General features: G+C 52.4%; 2 protein-coding genes across 2 annotated transcripts in view; both read right to left on the bottom strand.

The window, feature by feature from the left end:
- The window catches only part of CRYZL1 (crystallin zeta like 1), a 286,566-nt gene that overhangs the window by 164,280 nt on the left and 100,393 nt on the right, over positions 1-21,893 (bottom strand). The gene's annotated exons all lie outside the window — the stretch shown is intronic.
- On the bottom strand, positions 848-20,154 carry IFNGR2 (interferon gamma receptor 2). The gene is made up of 7 exons (XM_054293726.1): positions 20,048-20,154; positions 13,274-13,400; positions 10,570-10,745; positions 6,839-6,987; positions 5,753-5,909; positions 4,943-5,097; positions 848-1,009 (listed from the first exon to the last, which is right to left on the bottom strand). Exons 1-7 carry the CDS (start codon positions 20,115-20,117, stop codon positions 848-850), a joined length of 996 nt encoding a protein of 331 aa, XP_054149701.1. The 5' UTR covers positions 20,118-20,154.

Raw genomic sequence — 21,893 nt, 5'->3', positions numbered from 1 at the left:
CTGGCTGCAGCAGCAGATTAAAGCTCCAGGAGGGTGGGAGGAGGCAGATAAGGGCAGAGACCTCTGGGAGGGGCTCTTGGCACAGCTGCACCCCAGACAAGTACCCACAAACTCCTTTTGAGTTAGTCCTGCACTCAGAATGAACCAGGAAAGCAGACTGGGGTGGGTGTGATGGGAGTGTTATTGCCAGCAGAAACCAAACAGTGTCAATGGAATTCACTCCCTGAAAAATCCCAGGTCACCCCACATCAATAAAGTGCGGTTACTCCTCCAAGCTGGGGTGGGAATTCACCCTTTCATCCTTGGCTCCAGGCGGTTTAGTGTTCCTTCCCTTCCACCTTCCCTCTTCCCAGTGCTTCTGGCACAGTGAGGGGCTGGGAGAGCTGGGCAGAGGCCCTGGAGCATCAGGGGCTGGCTTCAGGATGGTCCTGTGGCCCCAGGATGGTCCTGTGATCCCAGGGAGGTCCTGTAATTCCAGGGATTGTCCTGTAATTCCAGGGATTCTCCTGGGATCCCAGGGATTGTCCTGTAATTCCAGGGATTCTCCTGTTATCCCAGGGAGGTCCTGTAATCCCAGGGAGGTCCTGTAATTCCAGGGATTCTCCTGTTATCCCAGGGATTGTCCTGTAATCCCAGGGATGGTCCTGTTATCCCAAGGGATTCTCCTGTGATCCCAGGGATTGTTCTGTGATCCCAGGCTCTGTGTCCAGGATTCTCCTGTGATCCCAGGCTGTGTGTTCAGCATTTCCCTGTGATCCCAGGCTCTGTGTTCAGCATTCTCCTGTGATGCCAGCTCTGTTCCTCAGTGTTCAGGCCTGTCCTGGCAGCAGCCCAGGGCAGGTGACCCTCACTGGGGCGGCCCTGCAGCGGCTGCCCTGTCCCTGCAGGCGTTGGCTGGAGGATCCTCCCCGTCCCGGCCGGGTTCCTCTGCAAGCACCAGGGGCTGGGGCTCCTCCTCAGCCGGGCTGTGCAGCTCCTGCAGGCCAGCCCAGCCGGGCTCCCTCAGGAACTGGGGAGACACAAAACACCAGGGCAGCTCCTGTCAGAAACCCCAGAGCCAGCAAAGTGCTCCAGCCCAGAGCCCACAGCAGGAGCTGCTACCCCAGGATCCCATCCTTAACACTGAACAAGGAAAATGTTTAAAAACCCCCTTATTTCTGTGGGGGAAATAAATAAATTATTCCTCTAAAATCCCTTCAGGTGAGTTAAAGCAGCTGCAGTTCCTCATTGGCTGTTTTTTTTTTTTTTTAATAAATTTTGGCCAATCTTCCCATGTCAGCTGAAATCCCTTTGAGTTACGAGCAAACCCCTTGCAGCTGGAGATGCTCAGCTGCAGCAATGCAGCCCCTGCAGCAATGGGAATAAATCAAATAAAGGCTGGTAACCAAAGCAAGCAGCTCCAGAAAAATGACACAAATTAAATCAGGTTTGATGCAGGCTCCACTTCCTCTGCAGCCACCACAAGGCCAATGAGCCCCTTTCCCCTGTCCTGCCCCGTCCCTGGCTGATCCCATTTATTAATTCCCATTTGAAACATCCAGTTCCCTGCTTTGCCCCTCTGTCCTGCCCCGTCCCTGGCTGATCCCATTTATTAATTCCCATTTGAAACATCCAGTTCCCTGCTTTGCCCCTCTGTCCTGCCCCGTCCCTGGCTGATCCCTTTTATTAATTCCCATTTGAAACATCCAGTTCCCTGCTTTGCCCCTCTGTCCTGCCCCGTCCCTGGCTGATCCCATTTATTAATTCCCATTTGAAACATCCAGTTCCCTGCTTTGCCCCTCTGTCCTGCCCCGTCCCTGGCTGATCCCATTTATTAATTCCCATTTTAAGCCCTCTGCCAGGCCCTGCTGTGCAGGCATCCACTGTTGCTGCTCACTAATCTGGGAAATTCACATTCAGAAATTCAGAACACAGGAGGAGCCTCAGTCCTGGCAGGTGCTTCGCAGGGCAGGCTGCAATGTCTGAACACCCTGCACAATTCTTTTTTTTATTATTATTTTATTACCCAGCACAACTTTTTTAGTATTAATAAGACCCTGTACAGTGATTTTTAAAATTATTTTAAAAACCAGAACAATTATTTTTAAATTATTTTAATACTCTAGATGAGTTTCTTACTTACTTTTCTTTCTTATTATCCTCTAAAAAGATACTATTATTATTATTATCATCATCATCATCATCATCATCATTATATTAATATTATTATTTTAATACCCCATACAATGATTATTCTATTATTATTAATATCCTGTACAAAGATTTTTTACTATATTAATATTGTATACAAATTTTTTCTACTATTTTCATACCCTGTACAAGGATTTTTAAATTATTATTATTAATATTTTAATACCCTGTACAAGGATATTTTACTATTTTAACATACTTACAAGGAGTTTTCAATAATTTTAATACCCTGCACAAATAATTTTTTATTATTTTAATACCTTGTACAAGTAGTTTTTAATTATTTTAAAACCCTACACAATCTTTTTACTGTTTTAATACCCTGTACAAGGATATTTTACTATTTTAATATAATTACAGGGATTTTTTTACTCTTAATACCCTGCACAATTATTTATTATTTTAATATCTTCTACAAAGAGGTTTTAATAATTGTAATACCCTACACATTTTTTTACTGTTCTAATACCCTGTACAAGGAGATTTATTTTTTCACTATTTTAGTACTCTGTACAGGGAATTTTTTTACTGTTTTAATACCCTGTACAAGGATATTTTACTATTTTAATATAATTACAGGGATTTTTTTTACTATTTTAATCATTGTACAAGGATTTTTTTTCATTATTTTCATACCCTGCACAAAGATTTTTTTACTATTTTAATATAATTACAGGGAATTTTTTTTCTATTTTAATAATTGTAAAAAATGATTGCAAATCACTGTAAAAAATAAAGGATTTTTTTTCATTATTTTAATACCCTGCACAAAGATTTTCTTTACTATTTTAATATAATTACAGGGAATTTTTTTTCTATTGTAATAATTGTAAAAAAATGATTGCAAATCACTGTAAAAAATCAAGGATTTTTTTCATTATTTTAATACCCTGCACAAAGATTTTTTTTACTATTTTAATATAATTACAGGGATTTTTTTAAACTATTTTAATCATTGCAAAAGGGGGTTTTTTTTACTAATTTAATACCCTGCAAAAGGATTTTTTTACTATTTTAATATAATTACAGGGATTTTTTTTTTACTATATCATTGTACAAGGATTTTTTTCATTCTTTTCATACCCAGTACAAGGACTTTTTACTATTTTATTATAATTACATGGAATTTTTTTTTACTATTTTAATCATTGTACAAGGATTTTTTTCATTATTTTCATGCCCTGCACAAAGATTTTTTTACTATTTTAATATAATCACAGGGATTTTTTTTTTTTACTATTTTAATCATTGTACAAGGATTTTTTTTTCATCCTTTTCATACCCTGTACAAGGATTTTTTACTATTTTAATATTATTACAGAGATTTTTTTTACTATTTTAATCATGGAACAAGGTTTTCATTATTTTCATACCCTGCACAAGGATTTTTTGCCATTTTAACACACTGCACATGGATTTTTTCCCCTAACTTCCCTGGACAAGTGGCCCCTATGAAATGCCAGCTGCAAATTATTCACTCCGGGTTCCTTCAGCCCATGGCTACGAAAATCTAAGAATTCTCTTCCAGAACCACAGGAGCTCTGGCAGACACAAAATATTCACCTCCATGAGCTGCACACAAATAAAACCTTTTAAAAAACCCAGAATTTTATGCTGAATAAAAAGTTTTACATCGAAGCTCTGCCTGAGGGCTGCTGCTGGTGCAAGGGAAAAAGAGGAAGAGGAGCAGCCCTGAAACCACGTGGTTTAACCCAGAAATGTCTGAGCGTTTCCTCCGAGCCCTGCTAAAATCAAAAAGAGGAATTGCCCAGGAACAGCCCCTGGAGATCATCCTGAGGCGTCAAAATAATCACCAAAATAAAAATAATATTTCAAATATTTCAAACTGGGTTGGCTTGTGCAGAGCTGCTCAGCCCTTGTGACACAAAACCTCTGAGCCCCAGCCTGGGGCCAGGGCCTGACAGTGAAAGAGTGACAAAGGAATGAAAATAGTGGCCAAAAATGGCGACAAGGAAATAAAAATAGTGGCAAAAAAATAATGACAAAGAAATAAAAATAGCGGTAAAAAATGGTGACAATGAAATAAAAAGAGAGGCAAAAAATGGTGACAAAGAAAGAGGAGCAGGAGCAGCCAGGCTGGGTTTGCCAGGAAAGCAATAGACTGATAGAAAGAGTGACAAAGAAATAAAAACAGTGGCAAAAAAATTGTGACAAATAAAAATAGCGGCAAAAAATAGTGACAAAGAAATAAAAATAGTGGCAAAAAATGGTGACAAAGAAAGAGGAACAGGAATCAGAAGCAGTCCGGTTGAGCTTGCCAGGAAGGCAATAGACTGATAGAAAGAATGACAAAGAAATAAAAACAGTGGCAAAAATAGTGACAAAGAAATAAAAACAGTGGCAAAAATAATAGTGACAGAGGAGCAGGAAGCAGGAGCAGTCAGGCTGGGTTTGCCAGGAGAGCAACAGACTGATACAAAGAGTGAAAAAGAAATTAAAATAGTGGCAAAAATAGTGGCAAAGAAATAAAAATAGTGGCAAAAAATAATGAGAAAGAAATAAAAATAGTGGCAAAAACATGGTGAGAAAGAGAGAGGAGCAGGAGCAGGAGCAGCCAGGAAAGCCCAGGCAGGCTCAGGAAGGAACTCTCAGCTCAGCAAACAGGAAAGGAGTGGGAGAGGACACAAAGCACATTTTGAGCCACCACTTGCTGATCTCTGTTTCTGCTCACTGCTCTGGGGATGCTCCCCCAGTTTCTGTGCTGCAGGAGAAACCCCCAGGCCCCACGCACCTCCTTGAAGTGGGATGGGATTTCCAGAGGGGGCTGAGCCCAGTATTTGATGTTCTGGTGGTGTTTCCACAGGAACAGCAAAGCAGCTGCCACCAGATTGGCAGCCACCAAGGCCAGGACAAACAGGGGGATGATGTACCCAGCTCGGGTTGCCTCTGGAAAAGAGGGAAACAAATCCAAATGCACATGGCAGGCTCACGTGGGTGGAATGATGGGATGGTTGGGGTTGGGAGGGACCCTAAAACCACCCTGCCATGGCAGGGACACCTCCCACTGTCCCCAGTGCCCAGCCTGGCCTTGGGCACTGCCAGGGATGCAGGGGCAGCCCCAGCTGCTCTGGGCACCCTGTGCCAGGGCCTGCCCACCCTGCCAGGGAACAATTCCTCATTGCCAAGATCCCACCCAGCCCTGCCCTCTGGCACTGGCAGCCATTCCCTGGGTGCTGTCCCTCCATCCTTGTCCCCAGTCCCTCTGCAGCTCTGCTGGAGCCCCTGCAGGCCCTGCCAGGGGCTCGGAGCTCTCCCTGCAGCTTCTCCTCTCCAGGTGAGCACCCCCAGCTCTCCCAGCCTGGCTCCAGCCCTGGGATCAGCCCCTTGATCCCATTTTCCAGCAGATTAGGAAGGAAAGGAGAAGGTACCACACTCCCTCCATGCCTGGCTGAAATCTCCTGCTTCTTTTGGCACTGATGCCAGGAGTGGTGTCCCCTGGTGCCCCCAGCACGGGTGACACACTGGGGGTGGCAGGGACAGCCCAGGGCATGCAGGACTCGTGTTCCACCCCCTCCCACCCCACAGAAACCCCAGTCCCTACCACTGAGGGCAGTTCTGCGGCACTCTGGGGCACTGGGCAGCCCTTCCAACAGGTGCCCTGAGTAAATCCACAGCTGCACTTGAACTCTGAAGCAATAAAGTGTTGACTCCTTTAGATTTCCAATTTGGAATAGTGTCTTGCTTTCACTTAGCTTCTGCTGGAAAGGCACACACACAACAAGAAAGGTGTTACAGTAAAAACCAGACCAGTTTTCAACACTAATATCCCTCCCCCATTTAAATTTCTCATTCAAGAAACCCTACTTTTATTTTTCCTCACTCAGCTTTCCCAAACAACAGAAGCAGTGGAATATTTCAGTTTTTCTGGGAATTTTCATGCAGCTTCTGCAGCAGCTCAGGCAGGGAGCAAAACACAGAGAAATGGAGGGGAAAAGGAAACCACAGCGGCTCCTTTCCTGGCTGTCAGCTGAAGGTGTTCTTGTGTGAGAAAAACACACGGTGCTGCAAGGCAGGAAGGAAGTGGAGATGATTTAACAAAGATCTTGAGGCAGAAGGGAGTTGTAAATAAATGTTTTTGCTTCTGTTTTTTTAGGTGTTTGACTTCAGATTGATGTCATTTGGAAGCTTCCTCTTTTTTAATTTTTTTTTTTTAGGCCTGACTTAACAGCTGCCCTGCACCTCTGGCCTGTCCAAACACAATTCCCAGGGAGCAGCAGGAGCAGCACACGATGATCCCACACCTGTGAGGCTCGGGATGCACAGGGATGATCCCAGCTCAGCCCAGCTCGGGCTGAGGCACACCCAGCCCCAGCAGCTGCTCCCAGCACAGCAGAGCAGGAGGGATTTCCCAGAGAGCTGTGGAGCCCAAGGTCACCTCTGGCAGCAGCTCTGTCCCTGGGTGGGCAGAGGGTTTCATCTCCTCCCAAGCAGAGCAGGGAGTTCCCAAGCTGGGAAGGGCAGCAATGCTTGTGCCAAGGCCAGACCCCTGTACCCACAGCCCCCGTGGTGACCCTCGCTGAGGGCACACAGAACCCTCTGAATTCCTGTCCCCACTGCTGTCCTGCCAGGGACACCGACCCTGCCCTCAGCCCCCAGCCCCCAGGAACAGACGTGAGAGGACTCTGACCTTGGCTGTGGCACCGGTGCTGTTCTCCCAGTAGGACACGAGGTACTGCAGGATGTCCCCAGGCTCGGGGGCGAAGGGGGGGCTGACACTGACCAGCAGAGAGCCAGAGCTGGCACTGACATTGTTCACCCTGGGGGGGCCCAGAGTGGCTGAAAGCAAACACAGAGAGCAGGGAAACCCCGGGCTGCACAGCTGCCTGCAGCCCCACAGAACCCCAAACCCCTGGGGCAGCCCATGCAGTGCCAGCTGTGCCCACCTTGTGCCCAGCGCAGAGCACTCAGTGCCACCTCCAGGGCACACCTGCAGGGATGGGCACTGCAAAGCTCCCTGGGCAGCCCCTGCCAAGGCCTGAGCTCCCTTTCCATGGGCAAATTGCTGCTGCTGTCCCAGCTGAGCCTGCCCTGGCCCAGCCTGAGGCCGCTCCCTCTGCTCCTGTCCCTGTTCCCTGGCAGCAGAGCCCGACCCCCCCGGCTGTGCCCTCCTGGCAGGGCCTTGTGCAGAGCCACAAGGGCCCCTGAGCCTCCTTTGCTCCAGCCTCAGCCCCTTCCAGCTCCTCAGGGATCCTGCAGCCCCTTCCAGCTCCTCAGGGATTCTGCAGCACCTTCCAGCTCCCTCAGGGATTCTGCAGCCCCTTCCAGCTCCTCAGGGATTCTGCAGCCCCTTCCAGCTCCTCAGGGATTCTGCAGCCCCTTCCCAGCTCCCTCAGGGATTCTGTAGCCCCTTCCAGCTCCCTCAGGGATTCTGCAGCCCCTGCCCAGCTCCTCAGGGATCCTGCAGCCCCTTCCAGCTCCTCAGGGATTCTGCAGCCCCTTCCCAGCTCCCTCAGGGATTCTCCAGCCCCTTCCAGCTCCTCAGGGATTCTGCAGCCCCTTCCAGCTCCCTCAGGGATTCTGCAGCCCCTTCCAGCTCCTCAGGGATCCTGCAGCTCCATTCCCTGCCCTGGACACTCTCAGCACACACCCCAAATATCAACAGCTTTTGCTCAGGAAGGGCAAACATCTCCCCACCTACTTTATGCATTTACAATATTTGCTTAACTTTTCCTGGAAATTTTGTAAATATTAACCAATAGCTGATGCTCTGAAGTGTCTCAGTTTATCTGCAGTTACTGGCCATAAAACCATTATATTTTCTCTTCCTTTGATCACATGCCACACCCTCCATGCTCCCCAAAACCCCGCCACTGTTTGGGCCCTACATGGGAAGAGGAATAATGAGTGTTCCCCTCCTTGCTCTCATGTCTCCATGTGTCCATCAGGATAAGCTTAGTGACATCCTTTTGTGAAGTGCTCCAAGGTGTAAATCATGAAAATACCAATAGAGTGCTGTCAGAAATAACAGCAAAAATCCCTCCTTGCATGCACCAGCTCCTCACTGTGCCTCAAATCCAGATCCTCCACTGAAGGAGGAGCCATGGGTTTGGTTTCTGGGAACTGATCTCCAGGACAGCGACACAGGAATGCCCCAGAATGTTCCTCCTGTCCCCCCAGGCTCTGCTTTGTCCCACACTCAGCAGCTCTGGGAGATCAGGGACTGCAGAGCCCTTAAATCCCTTCCCTGCTTAGCTCCCATTTCAAAGGAACTTTTGAACCTGAACATTGACTTTTCTCTTAATCGTAAAACCAAGCACAGCAGGACAAAGAGCAGATCTCAGAAAAGCAGCACCAAACCTGCTCACACAGAGGGGTTGTGGCTGCCCCTGCATCCCTGGCAGTGCCCGAGGCCAGGCTGGGCACTGGGGACAGTGGGAGGTGTCCCTGCCATGGCAGGGGTGGCACTGGGTGGGCTCTGAGGTCCCTCCAGCCCAAACCAGTCTGGGATTTAAAGTGTGGCCTTGACACTTCTACACTGTACTGTAAACAATTTCTATTTCTCTGAACCATTTCTATTTATCTGAACCATTTATACTTAAATGAACCATTTATACTTATCAGGACAAATTATATTTATCAGGACAAATTATATTTATCAAGACACTTTAGACAATTTATATTTATCAGGACACTTCTTGTTTATCAGAAAAGGGACATGTCCAGCAGAAAGAGGTGGTTTAGCCTCAGAGAGTTGGTGGTGTGTGTGTGGGCAGAGCTGAGAGGGGAAATGAGAACGTGGAAAATCCTCCAGTAAAAGAACACTGGGGCTCTCTGAAGGCCCAACCACCCAGGAGGCTCAGGGGCTCCTCTGGTGACACCTGAGAGAGCAGAGCAGAACCAAACCCTGGGGAGGCCTCAGAGTCTTTGGGGACAATAACAGCTCGATCCCATTGACACCTTGGGTTTCAGGTTTCTCTGTTCTGTTTTGGTGTGCAGCTTTGAGCTGTATATTAAGTTATACTATATTATATTAAGCTTTATATTAAGCTTTGTATTATCCTTTTTACTAGGATCTTTTCACAGAGTGGGGAAGACAAACCCATCCCATTCCAGCTGGAGACTCAAGGCCAATCTCTTTTAACTTCAGGCCCAAAGCACAAACAATGTGAAAACAGGAGGGTGGGCAAGCGAGCAAGGAGGATGAAACTTCATAATTTGAAGTTATTATTAGACAGTTAACTCCTGTATGCAAATGGACTAAAACTATAAAAATGTGACATCTCATGCCCAAGCTCTTTTGCTTCCATCTTGGAGCCACCTGGGCAGAGCCAGGACTGTGGCTGCCCCTGCATCCCTGGCAGTGCCCAAGGCCAGGCTGGGCACTGGGGACAGTGGGAGGTGTCCCTGCCATGGCTGGGGTGGCACTGGGTGGGATTTAAGCTCCCTACACCCAATCCAGTTGGGATGCCATGACTGCACACTGATTATCTTGCATTTAGAAATGAGTCATTCCCCCAGCCAGCCCCAAAACCACTCAAAAGGCCCTTCAATAAATATCCCCTTTATTCCTCTGAGCTCATCTGGCCTCTGTCCCAGCTCCTTGGGGCCCCCCTGTCCCAGCAGAGCCCAGAGAGGCAGCCTGTCATGGACATATTTTCTGAAAAATCCTTTTGCTAGAATCTCTTGTCCTGAGAAGCTGAGAGGCCTCAGAAACAAAATGCAAACAATGATTATCTGCTGCTGTGGAATGCAACAGGTGCATCTGGGATTGGTCTCATGTGGTTGTTTCTAATTAATGGCCAATCACAGTCAGCTGTCCAGATTGTCTGGTCAGTCACAAGAATTTATTATCATTCCTTTCTATTCCTTTGAAGCCTTCTGATGAATCTTTTCCTTTAGTATAGTGTTATCACATAATTTTCTTTTAATACAATAAATATAATAAAATAATAAATCAGCCTTCTGAAGCACGGAGTCAAGATTCTCATCTCTTCCCTCATCCTGGGACCCACAAACACCACCACAGCAGCCTGGCTGTCCCCAGAGCCCTGAGCAGGCTGATCCCCATCACTCACTGTTGGTTTGTGTCCCAGCAGTCCCCAGACCCCCGGCTCAGGCTGCCCCAGCACTCACTGTTATCTCAGCCCCAGCAGTCCCCAGACCCCCGGCTCAGGCTGCCCCAGCACTCACTGTTGTCTCAGCCCCAGCTGTCCCCAGACCCCCGGCTCAGGCTGCCCCAGCACTCACTGTTGTCTCAGCCCCAGCTGTCCCCAGACCCCCGGCTCAGGCTGCCCCAGCACTCACTGTTGTCTCAGCCCCAGCTGTCCCCAGACCCCCGGCTCAGGCTGCCCCAGCACTCACTGTTGTCTCAGCCCCAGCTGTCCCCAGACCCCCGGCTCAGGCTGCCCCAGCACTCACTGTCTCTCTCAGCCACGAAGGCGGGGCAGTGTGCCCAGGGGGATGCCAGCGTGCCCAGCTGGGCACGCACCCGCAGCAGGACGGTCCAGCGGCGCCGCTGCAGCTCGGGGGGGAACGGGCACTGGGGCTGGGGGCTCCGTGCACAGCCCAGGTCACTCCAGTTCCTGCGGGAGCCTCTGCAGAGCACAGCAAACACAGCCCTGAGGCTGAGGGCCAGAGGGGAGCACAGGGGTGTGGGGTGTGTCACCAGTGTGGGCTCTGTCACCAGTGTGGGCTCTGTCACCAGTGTGGGCTCTGTCCCCAGTGTGCGCTCTGTCACCAGTGTGGGGTGTGTCACCAGTGTGGGCTCTGTCACCAGTGTGGGTCTGTCACCAGTGTGGGCTCTGTCACCGGTGTGTGCTCTGTCACCAGTGTGGGGTCTGTCCCCAGTGTGTGCTCTGTCACCAGTGTGTGCTCTGTCACCAGTGTGGGCTCTGTCACCAGTGTGTGCTCTGTCACCAGTGTGGGGTGTGTCCCCAGTGTGGGTCTGTCACCAGTGTGGGTCTGTCCCCAGTGTGTGCTCTGTCCCCAGTGTGTGCTCTGTCACCAGTGTGGGGTCTGTCCCCAGTGTGTGCTCTGTCACCAGTGTGTGCTCTGTCACCAGTGTGGGTCTGTCCCCAGTGTGTGCTCTGTCACCAGTGTGGGCTCTGTCACCGGTGTGGGGTCTGTCCCCAGTGTGGGCTCTGTCACCAGTGTGGGTCTGTCCCCAGTGTGTGCTCTGTCCCCAGTGTGGGCTCTGTCCCCAGTGTGTGCTCTGTCCCCAGTGTGGGCTCTGTCACCAGTGTGGGTCTGTCACCAGTGTGGGCTCTGTCCCCAGTGTGTGCTCTGTCCCCAGTGTGGGCTCTGTCACCAGTGTGGGTCTGTCACCAGTGTGGGCTCTGTCCCCAGTGTGGGCTCTGTCACCAGTGTGGGTCTGTCACCAGCATGGGGTCTGTCCCCAGTGTGGGCTCTGTCACTGGGGAAGGGGTTTTACAGCACTTCTGTGAGCCAGAGAGGTTGGTAAGACGATCCATGGTAAGAGGATCCATGGTAAGAGGATCCATGTTTACCCCTGAAAGAGTTTTCACAGAGCTCACAGAATCCCAGAATCCCTGGGTTGGGAGAGACCTTCCAGACCATCGAGTCCAGCCCAGCCCCAACCAAACCCTGGCCCCCAGTGCCACATCCAGGCTCTGTTAAACACACCCAGGGATGGGGACTCCCCCACCTCCCCGGGCAGCCATTCCAGAACTTTCTCACCCTGGCTGGAAAAACCTTTTCCCTGCTCTCCAGCCTGTATTTCCCTTGGTGCAGCTCGAGGCTGTGTGCTCTGGGTGTGTCAGTGCTGCTGCAGACAGAGCCCAGCCCCAGGTGAGCACAGGCCCCTTTCAGGAGCTGTGAGAGTGATGGGGGCAGCCCTGAGTCTCCTTTTCTCCAGGCCGAGCACCCCCAGCTCCCTCAGGGCTTCCTCACAGGGTTTGTGTTCCCTCTCCAGCCTCGTTGGCCCCTCTGGATGTGCTCAGTGTCCCAAGGTCCTTCCCAAACTGAGGGGCCAGAGCTGGGCACAGACTCCACCAAGGTCATTGACACAGAAACCAAGAAAGGAAGAAGGATAAACAAGAGAAACCTGCAACTGCCCGTTCCAATGAGCACTTTGTTTGTCTCTCCTGACCAATTAGTAAAGTGCAAACTTCTGGGCTTTGTAAGAATGTGTAAAAAGCATGCATGCTAAAATAAAACCAGCTTGAAGCCTTCTGAAATGGAGTGTGTGGTTTTGTATGGTCTCCATCTCAACTACAACATATCACTGTCTGTTGAAACCAGGTGGGGCAGTGTTCTTTATCTCACCCATGATTTTTATCAACGGCAGGAAAAGATTTTAAGGTGATTTTCCTGCCCTTGAAAAAGGGGTATTTTGACTGGGGCTGTGCCACCACCCTGACACACAGGGGGACAGTGGTTTGTTTTCTTTTTTTGTACTCTTGCAATTTTATTTTTAGTTTTTCCTAGTAAAGAACTGTTATTCCTACTCCCATATCTTTGCCCGAGAGCCCCTTAATTTCAAAATGATAATAATTTGGAGGAAGGGGGTTTACATTTTCCATTTCAGGGGAGGCTCCTGCCTTCCTTACAGACAGGTGGCTTTTCAAACCAAGACAGCAATAAACCAAGAGCAAAATTATAATAATTTGGAGGAAGGGAGTTTACATTTTCCATTTCAGGGGAGGCTCCTGCCCTCCTTGCAGACACCTGGCTTTCAAACCAAGACAACAATAAACCAAGAGCAGGCAGTGCAGCCCCCTGGAACACCACCCCCCTCCCAGCCAGTTCTGGTGAGACAAGAATGTGTTACACAGCTCTGGCTTCACAAGGGTTAAACTAACCATTTTCCCCCCTCAATCTGAGGAAATTTAAATTGGCCAGAGAGAATCAGGACAGGCTAAAATCCTGTGCAGCACCTCTGGGTGTCCTCAGGGCTGCAATCTCTCCTCAGCTCAGAGGACACTCATGGGCCAAGGGCCTGCCACTCACCAGGAGCTGCACTTGGAGATCCATAAAAACATCCGTGATAAAAAACGTCCTTTCACTCTGTGCTTATTCATTTTCAGGGTTTCTGGGCTTTTTAAAACCAGCTGTTATCCTGGATTAGAACAAACTGAGTTGGTTTTATTTACTGTTTACTCACGTCTGGTACTCAGCTGTGTATAGCACTGTGCCATTCTCCACTGGAACAGGAGACCACCTCAGCAAGCTCTGGAAGTTGTAGGAATAAACCTCCACATTTTGGGGGGCTGGTAAATAGGGAGGAGTTTCTAAAACAAGAAGAGGAATAAAAAAGTTATGGAAACATCCAAGTAACTAAATTTTGGTCTCCAAATTCCATCACTATGTATTAAATTTTCACTGCTTTGCAGATAAAACCATTTCTCCTCCTTCTCCCTCTGTTTCCAGGGGCCCTGGCAGTGCCCAAGGCCAGGCTGGACACTGGGGACAGTGGGAGGTGTCCCTGCCATGGCAGGGGTGGCACTGGGTGGGATTTAGGGTCCCTCCCAACCCAAACCAGTCTGGGATTCTGTCTATCCATGAATTCCAACTCCCTGGTTTTTATTCATTCCATAAAGAACATAAAGCTGAAAGTACCAAGCCTGGCACAGAACCACAAACCCAAGCCAGTCCCCCATGAAGCCACAAATGAGGGTCCCAAAATCCCAGAACCACCAGGGCTGGAGGAGCCCTTTGGGATCTCCCAGTGCCACCCCAGCCCCACCAGCAGCACCCCAATCCCTGTCCCCAAGGCCACATCCAGACTGCTCTGGGACAATGCCAGGGACTCCAAACCTCCCTGGGCAGCTCAGCCCAAGGCCTGACCACTCTGAGAGGGAAACTGGTTTTTTTCTGATCCGCCCCTGCCCTGGTGCCATTTGAGGCCATTTCCTCTCCTCCTTTCCCTTGGGACAGGCAGCAGAGCCCAAACTCCCTCACTGCCCCTCCTGGCAGGGACTTGTGCAGAGCAATGGGGGCCCCCCTGAGCCTCCTTTGCTCCAGGCTCAGCCCCTTTCTGCTCCTCACAGAACATTCTGGTTTTTCTGGAAGGTTTTCCAGCCCCTCTTCTGCCCACTGGTGACCACAGCAGCTGCTCTGTTCTATTGCAGCTCACCTTTGCCTCCCTGCACAGCCCAGGTGGGCACCCTGTGCCAGGGCCTGCCCCCCCTGCCAGGGAACAATTCCTCACTGCCAAGATCCCACCCAGCCCTGCCCTCTGGCACTGGCAGCCATTCCCTGGGTGCTGTCCCTGCAGGCCTTGTCCCCAGTCCCTCTGCAGCTCTGCTGGAGCCCCTGCAGGCCCTGCCAGGGGCTCTGAGCTCTCCCTGCAGCTTCTCCTCTCTTTTTCCCCCCATCTGCCTCCTGCTGACCCTGAGGTCCTTCCAGTGAAACCTTCCAGGAGCCAGCTGGGAAAAAGAAAACCCTTCAGGGAGACGTGGTGGCCGTGAGGAGCCTCTGGTTGTGCCAGCTTTGGGGGCGATCTCACCAGGCAGGAAATGGCAGGAGCTCTGTGGGTGGGGAGGGCCCCAAACCCAGCTGTGAAAAATGTGTATTTCATGATTGGCTTTTGGCAAATATTCAAATGAATATTATATGTGTTGTGTTAGAAAGTCATGCTGTATTAATTCTCTTAAGTAGTGTGTCAAATATAGTTTCAGGTCATAACAAAATGTTCAAATAGAAATTATGCCATGTAGGATACTTTTTTTAAAGAAAGGGCTCCCAGGGAGATAGCAGCCACAGGACACCTGAACCTTTCAGAGAAAGAGAATTTATTGCTCCATTATCAGGAGAAATGAACTTCTTCCTGCCTGCTCAGGCATAAAGACACCCTTAGGATTCAGAGGAAGAAGCTGACACTGCCCAGCCAGAATCCTGTGTTTGAATGGAATTTATGCATCATGGATGAGGTGTATGAATATGCAACAGGTTATTGTTTTTAGGGTTAATCCTCTGTTAACGTGGGTCCTTTTTTGGGCTTATTTTGCCCAGAAAAGGTACCCAGACTGTCTGTAACTCTTTGTTTTTATTGTCTCATATTGTCCTAATCCAAATTGTCCAAATTATTATTACTCTAATTACATTGCTAATTTTATAACCATTTTATTATCATTAAACTTTTTTTAACTTTAAAAACAAGTGATTGGTGTTTTTCACACTGCAGCAGCCACCATCGGCCTCCAGCTCCTGCTCAGGAGGGGCAAACCACAGAGAAGAGCTGTGGGACAGGAAAGGACAGACTGACAGCCCAGGACGGGGAGGAGGAAGCTGCCAAAACATGGCCAAAAAAGGGACAGAGCCAGGCAGGGGCTGGAGGGCAGGCACAGGCAAAGAGAAAAGGGAAATGGGGGCGGCGGGGAGGAGGAAGGGCTGAGGAGAAGGGAGGGAGCAGCCGGAGCCAGGGAGGAACAGCAGAGCCAAAACCTCTGCAGGACACGGCCCAGGCTCCAGGGGCAGCCCCAGCAGCCCTGGCATCTCTCCTGGAGCCTGCAGGGACAAAGGTTTTCCTTCTGCACCCCATGTGCTTTTCTGGAGCGACTCCTCACACCGTCAGAGTCACAGAATCAGGGAATGGTGGGCTTGGAAGGGACTTCACAGATCACCCAGTGCTCCCACCTTCCAGCCTGGCCTGACAAAGAGCCGTGACAAAATACCCCACAACACAGCAGGTAACTTTTAACTCTGAAGAACAGAGTCTCCTAAGACACAGTCTGTTAATTTTTACATCAACGAGATCAGAAGATCAAGCTTGACTTGAGTCAAATTCAGGCCCAGGCTTACGTGGAAATGTGGATTCCTGTTAAAAAGCTTGTGGTTTTTTGATTTCTACATCAAGTTGCATTAAACCCTAAGTCCAAAGTACCAAATAACGAGTTGAGCCCCGGCTTTCCAAGAAAAGCTGTGGCTGCCCCATTCCTGGAAATGTCCAAGGGCAGCAGGCTGGGGCAATCTGGGACAGTGAGAGGTAACCCCGTCCCTGGCAGGGGTGGAACAGGGTGACCTCAAACACAGACAAGCCAGGCCGTGTTTCTCTCAAAGTTTCATCAGGCCTGTCAATAATTTCTCACAGGCCTGTCAATAATTTCTCAGGCAGAGCTCTCAGAACACACATGGCTGGTCCAGCTTTGCAAACCTGCGGGAGATCCCTCACAGCTTCCCAAACCAAACCTGTGGGAGATCCCTCACAGCTTCCCAAACCAAACCAAACCTGTGGGAGATCCCTCACAGCTTCCCAAACCAAACCAAACCTGTGGGAGATCGCTCACAGCTTCCCAAACCAAACCAAACCTCTGGGAGATCCCTCACAGCTTCCCAAACTAAACCTGTGGGAGATCCCTCACAGCTTCCCAAACCAAACCTCTGGGTGATCCCTCACAGCTTCCCAAACCAAACCTGTGGGAGATCCCTCACAGCTTCCCAAACCAAACCTGTGGGAGATCGCTCACAGCTTCCCAAACCAAACCAAACCTGTGGGAGATCGCTCACAGCTTCCCAAACCAAACCAAACCTCTGGGAGATCCCTCACAGCTTCCCAAACTAAACCTGTGGGAGATCCCTCACAGCTTCCCAAACCAAACCTCTGGGTGATCCCTCACAGCTTCCCAAACCAAACCAAACCTGTGGGAGATCGCTCACAGCTTCCCAAACCAAACCTCTGGGTGATCCCTCACAGCTTCCCAAACCAAACCAAACCTGTGGGTGATCCCTCACAGCTTCCCAAACCAAACCAAACCTGCGGGAGATCCCTCACAGCTTCCCAAACCAAACCTCAGGGAGATCCCTCACAGCTTCCCAAACCAAACCTCTGGGAGATCCCTCACAGCTTCCCAAACCAAACCAAACCTGCGGGAGATCCCTCACAGCTTCCCTAAGCAAACCTGTGGGAGATCCCTCACAGTTTCCCAATCCATTCGCCTCCCAGGTGTTTTTGAAGGCCCCCAAGGAGCCGTCTCTAAACTGGTGAGAAATTTTCACGTTCCAGTCCCACGGATCCTTTCTTGCACTCTCGCTGCTGGTCTGGCACGTGGTGAGGTATCTCACACCATCTGTGCCCTCAGACCTCTGTCACACTCTGCTCTGCAGAATCCCAGGAAGCTCTGAGAACCAAACACCACAGGCAGCAATTCCCACCACACCTTAAAGCAAATCGAGAGCAGTGAAGGACAGGGCAGATGGGATCTTGGCAGTGAGGAATTGTTCCCTGGCAGGGTGGGCAGGCCCTGGCACAGGGTGCCCAGAGCAGCTGGGGCTGCCCCTGCATCCCTGGCAGTGCCCAAGGCCAGGCTGGGCACTGGGGACAGTGGGAGGTGTCCCTGCCATGGCAGGGTGGGATTTAAGCTCCCTCCAGCCCAGTCTGGGATCCCCTGGCTGCACGCTGCTTGTTTTGCATTCAAAAATGAGTCATTTCCCCTGCCAGCCTCAAAAACATTGCAGAGCTCATCGAAAACACTGCAGAGATTATCAAAGGCACTGCAGAGCTCACCAAGAGCACCCCAGGGCCCATGTGCCCTCTGAGGGCTGCCACGAGGGTGCCACGAGGCTGAGGAGCTGCTTCCTCCTCAGCAGCCAGGGAAATCTGAATTTCTGTCAGATCCCTCCCTCACAGGGCAGGGACTGCGACTGCTGAAAGCCCACGCTCAACTTCCTCCTCATCTCCAGTTGGCACGGCCTAAAATAACAACGTGAACGCTTCAAACACAGCACCCACGGGGCCAAGCACCCTCAAAACCCCAAACTCCCTCAGCCAGGGGAAGCAGAGAGGTCCCATCCCTCCTGGCTGGGGTTTGCACCGGCCTGCTCCTTTCAGAGCAGCAGCCCAAGGAGGCTCAGATTGTTTTTTCCTGCTGTTCAGACGATTCAAGGTACTTCAAACCACGAGTCAGAACTTTCACAGCAGAGTGTGAAGCCACAATCACAGCCAGTGAAAGCAGCCTGGCTCGGGCGACCCCTCCGTGTCCCAGCTCCTGCTGCTCCTCAGGGATTCCCGATCCCTTCCCTGCATCAGCCCCCAGCAACCATCCTGCTGCCCTGGCACAACAGGAGTCTGGGCTTTGGGGGATTTTGTGCGGACTTTTGCTGTTCCAGTGCAACAAAGAGGCTTCTCAGGAATAGTGCAAGATTGGTTTCCATGGCAGGGGGTTGGAACGAGACCAGCTACAAGCTCCTTCCTGATCCAACCTATTTTGGGATTCTGGGATTCCCAGAGCTCCCTGGGAAGTCCCGCGGCTGCTGATGGGATGAAACCGAGCAATGCCGACGGCAGCAGGCCCTGCCCTGGTTTGCCTCAGTCCAGCCAGCGGGTCTGGAGAGAGCCCCACAGGGCTCACCAGGGCCAGGCTGGTCAGGCAGGCCGTGGGCACCACCAGGACATGGGACATGCTGAATTCACGGGGAGCCTGAGTGCTGGAGGGAGCACCACATTCTGTGCACAGCTCGTTCCATCCTGGAGTGGTTTGGATTGGGAGGGATTTTAACCTTATCCCATCCCATCCCTGCCATGGCAGGGACACCTTCCACTGTGCCAGGCTGCTCCAAGCCCATGTCCAACCTGGCCTTGGGCACTGCCAGGGATGCAGGGGTTTAGAATCACGGAATCCCAGACTGATTTGGGTTGGGAGAGACCTCAAATCCCACCCAGTGCCACCCCTGCCATGGCAGGGACACCTGCCACTGTCCCCAGTGTCCAGCCTGGCCTCGGGCACTGCCAGGGATCCAGGGGCAGCCCCAGCTGCTCTGGGCACCCTGTGCCAGGGCCTGCCCACCCTGCCAGGGAACAATTCCTCATGGCCAAGATCCCACCCAGCCCTGCCCTCTGGCACTGGCAGCCATTCCCTGGGTGCTGTCCCTGCAGGCCTTGTCCCCAGTCCCTCTGCAGCTCTGCTGGAGCCCCTGCAGGCCCTGCCAGGGGCTCGGAGCTCTCCCTGCAGCTTCTCCTCCCCAGGTGAGCACCCCCAGCTCTCCCAGCCTGGCTCAGAGCAGAGCGGCTCCCCTGGGACACACCTGGAGCCGGGGTCACAGAGCTCGAGCGTGCAGAGCATTTCCACCAAACCCAAACCCAAACTCGCGTCCATCCACACATTTAAACGCCATTTAACGGGATGTGCCACTTCCCAAATCTCCGCCACGCCACGAGCTCCGGACGGTGCCCACAGCCCCACACAATCCCCGGCGGCCCGGCCCGGGCTCCACCACAGCGGGGTTTGGGAGCAGCACCCCGGGGCCGGGCAGGACCGAGCCAGGACTGGGCAGGGCCGAACCCGGGCCGGGCAGGAGCGAACCCGGGCCGGGCAGGAGCGAACCCGGGGCTGGGCACGACCGAACCGGGCCGGGTAGGGCCGAACCGAACCCGGGCCGGGCAGGAGCGAGCCTGGACTAGGCAGGGCCGAACCCGGGCTGGGCAGGAGCAAACCCGGGCTGGGCAGGAGCGAACCCGGGCCGGGCAGGAGCGAACCCGGGCTGGGCAGGAGCGAACCCGGGCTGGGCAGGAGCGAACCCGGGCTAGGCAGGAGCGAACCCGGGCTGGGCAGGAGCGAACCCGGGCTGGGCAGGGCCGAACCCGGGACGGGCAGGAGCAAACACGGGCTGGGCAGGAGCGAACCCGGGCTGGGCAGGGCCGAACCCGGGCCAGGCAGGGCAGAGCCTGGACTGGGCAGGACCGGCCCCGGACACGGGCAGAGCCCGGCCAGGCCCCAGAGGCTGCTCTGGGCCCTGAGAGCCGGGGCGGGGGGAAGGCACAGGGGACACCGGCACAGGCCCCGCGCGGGAACCGAGACCGCGCCGCGGGCACCCGGAGCCCGCGGGCACCGAACCTCGAATCTCTCGAACCTCGCAAACACCGAACCCCGCATCCCCCCGAACCCCGCATCTCCCGAACCCCACAAACACGGAACCCCGCACTCCCCGGCCCCGCACCCACCTGCGGCCGAGCCCAGCACCAGCAGAAGCAGCAGGAGCGGGAGGGAGCGGAGCGGAGCCCGGCCCCGCATGGCCCCGCTCGGCCGCGGGTCCCCCGAGCGCGGCCGGGCCGGGCTGGGCCGGGCCGGGCCGGGCTGGGCTGCGGCGGCCGCACGCTCCGACCCCGCACGGCCGCGGCCACCGCTCCGCCCCTGTCACCGCCCCTGTCACCGCCTCTGCCACCGCCTCTGTCACCGCCACCGCCCCCGGGGGCTGAGTCCGGCCCGGCCCCGCCCGAGGGCCCCGCAGGCTCCGGGATCAGCCGGGAGGGCCGCGCTGCCCCGGGCCCCGGGCCCGTCCTGCCCCTTCTCTTGCCCCTGTCCTTGTCTCTGTCCCCTTCTCCTGTCCTGTCCGAGTACCTGCCCCCGTCCGTTCCTGCCCCCGCCTCCCTCCCCAGCCCCTCTCCCCATCCCCATCCATTCCCTATCGCTGTTCTTGTCCCTGTCACGGCCCCTGCCCCTTTTCCTGTCGCTGTCCCTGTGGTTGATGTGAGGACATCTCGCCCCGGGTTTCTGCGGCTGCACTGGGCACGGCAGCAGCCCCTGGTGACAGTAACCACACACCTCCAGCTGACGCCAGTGACGGCAGATTGTGACCGAAAACACTGTTTTGGTTAAAAGCAGCTGAAGCAGAGGGGTATTTTGTGTGTCTCCTGAACACAGCCGAAATACTCTCCTAAACACTTCAGAGGGGAAATATGCTGGTATTATTATCATTATCAATAGTGGTACAATTGTGTCAGCAGGACTGGCAGGACTGCGGACCAAAGGAACTGAGCAAGGTTAGGTGTCACCTCATTTCTCTTCTCAGAGAAAAGCAAGGCACATTTCTTCCCAAGAATATTTCTGGGTTTCACATTGTCTGAACATCAGAGAAAGGAAAAACAATTCTTATCTCGTTTGCTGTGCCTGTGTTTGTGCAAAAGCAGAATGCAACGTGGAGATTGTTACCCAGAGTGATGGTGTTTGTTTCCTTGGCCTGTCAGGGCCAGGTGTGTCTGTGTGTGTGTGTGTGTGTGTGTGAGGATTGTCAGGTGACAGTCACAGATTCTGTGCAGTTGTGTGCAGGTGTGACTGCTTGGCAGACTCAGTTTAGATGTAATGTAATATAGTATAGAATAAGATAGTATAATAAAGTAATTAATTAGCCTTCTGACAAGACGGAGTCCTCCTCATTCTTCCTCCTTCTTCGGGGACAAAAATAGCCACTATAGTTAAGGGTGCTTCAAACAGCTCTGACGAGTGCAGATGATGTTTGGGTGCCTGAGCAGAGCTGGCAGCGCTGCCGCGGCATTTCCGAGCAGAGGAGAGCGCCAGGAGCAGCAGCAGGAGCTCGGGTTCACCGGGGCAGGGCTGGCAGCTCGGGTTCCCAGTGGGTGAATCACTCGATTTCACTGCAGTTCAGGTCTCTCTCCATCCGGGGATGAATCACTGGATTTTGCTGCAGTTCAGGTCTCTCTCCATCCGGGGATGAATCACTGGATTTCGCTGCAGTTCAGCTGTTTCTCCATCCTGGGGAAGATTTCTGCCTGTCCCTTGGCCCCCGGCTCTCGGGGCGTTTGCAGGGCGGGGCAGCGATAAAACAGGTGAGCATCTCACAGCCTCTAACCCCGACACAAAGGATGGACGGCAGGAAGGAGCACAAGCACAGTCTGAGCCTGCCTGCCCCGAGCTGTCCCGGACCCGTGGTGTCAGAACCCAGGACACCCCTCTGTCTGTCCTGAGCAGCCCAGACCCTGCCAGGGGCTCAGAGACCCTGGCACAGAGCCCAGAATGCCCCTGTGGGTTTGATTGTGACCCGTGGAGCAA

This window comes from Melozone crissalis, unplaced genomic scaffold (assembly GCF_028551555.1).
Source record: "Melozone crissalis strain CALT ecotype California unplaced genomic scaffold, PUWL_Pcris_2 ptg000187l_1, whole genome shotgun sequence".
Lineage (NCBI taxonomy): Eukaryota > Metazoa > Chordata > Aves > Passeriformes > Passerellidae > Melozone > Melozone crissalis.
This window is presented reverse-complemented; position numbering and strand designations above follow the sequence as displayed.

Excerpts from the sequence above, each read along its gene's own strand:
- IFNGR2 (XM_054293726.1), bottom strand. The coding sequence starts at position 20,117 with ATGCGGGGCCGGGCTCCGCTCCGCTCCCTCCCGCTCCTGCTGCTTCTG. Across the intron at positions 10,746-13,273 it reads TACACAGCTGAGTACCAGAC|AGGCTCCCGCAGGAACTGGA; the intron begins GTGAGTAAACAG and ends TGTGCTCTGCAG. Across the intron at positions 5,910-6,838 it reads GCACCGGTGCCACAGCCAAG|CAGAAGCTAAGTGAAAGCAA; the intron begins GTCAGAGTCCTC and ends GTGCCTTTCCAG.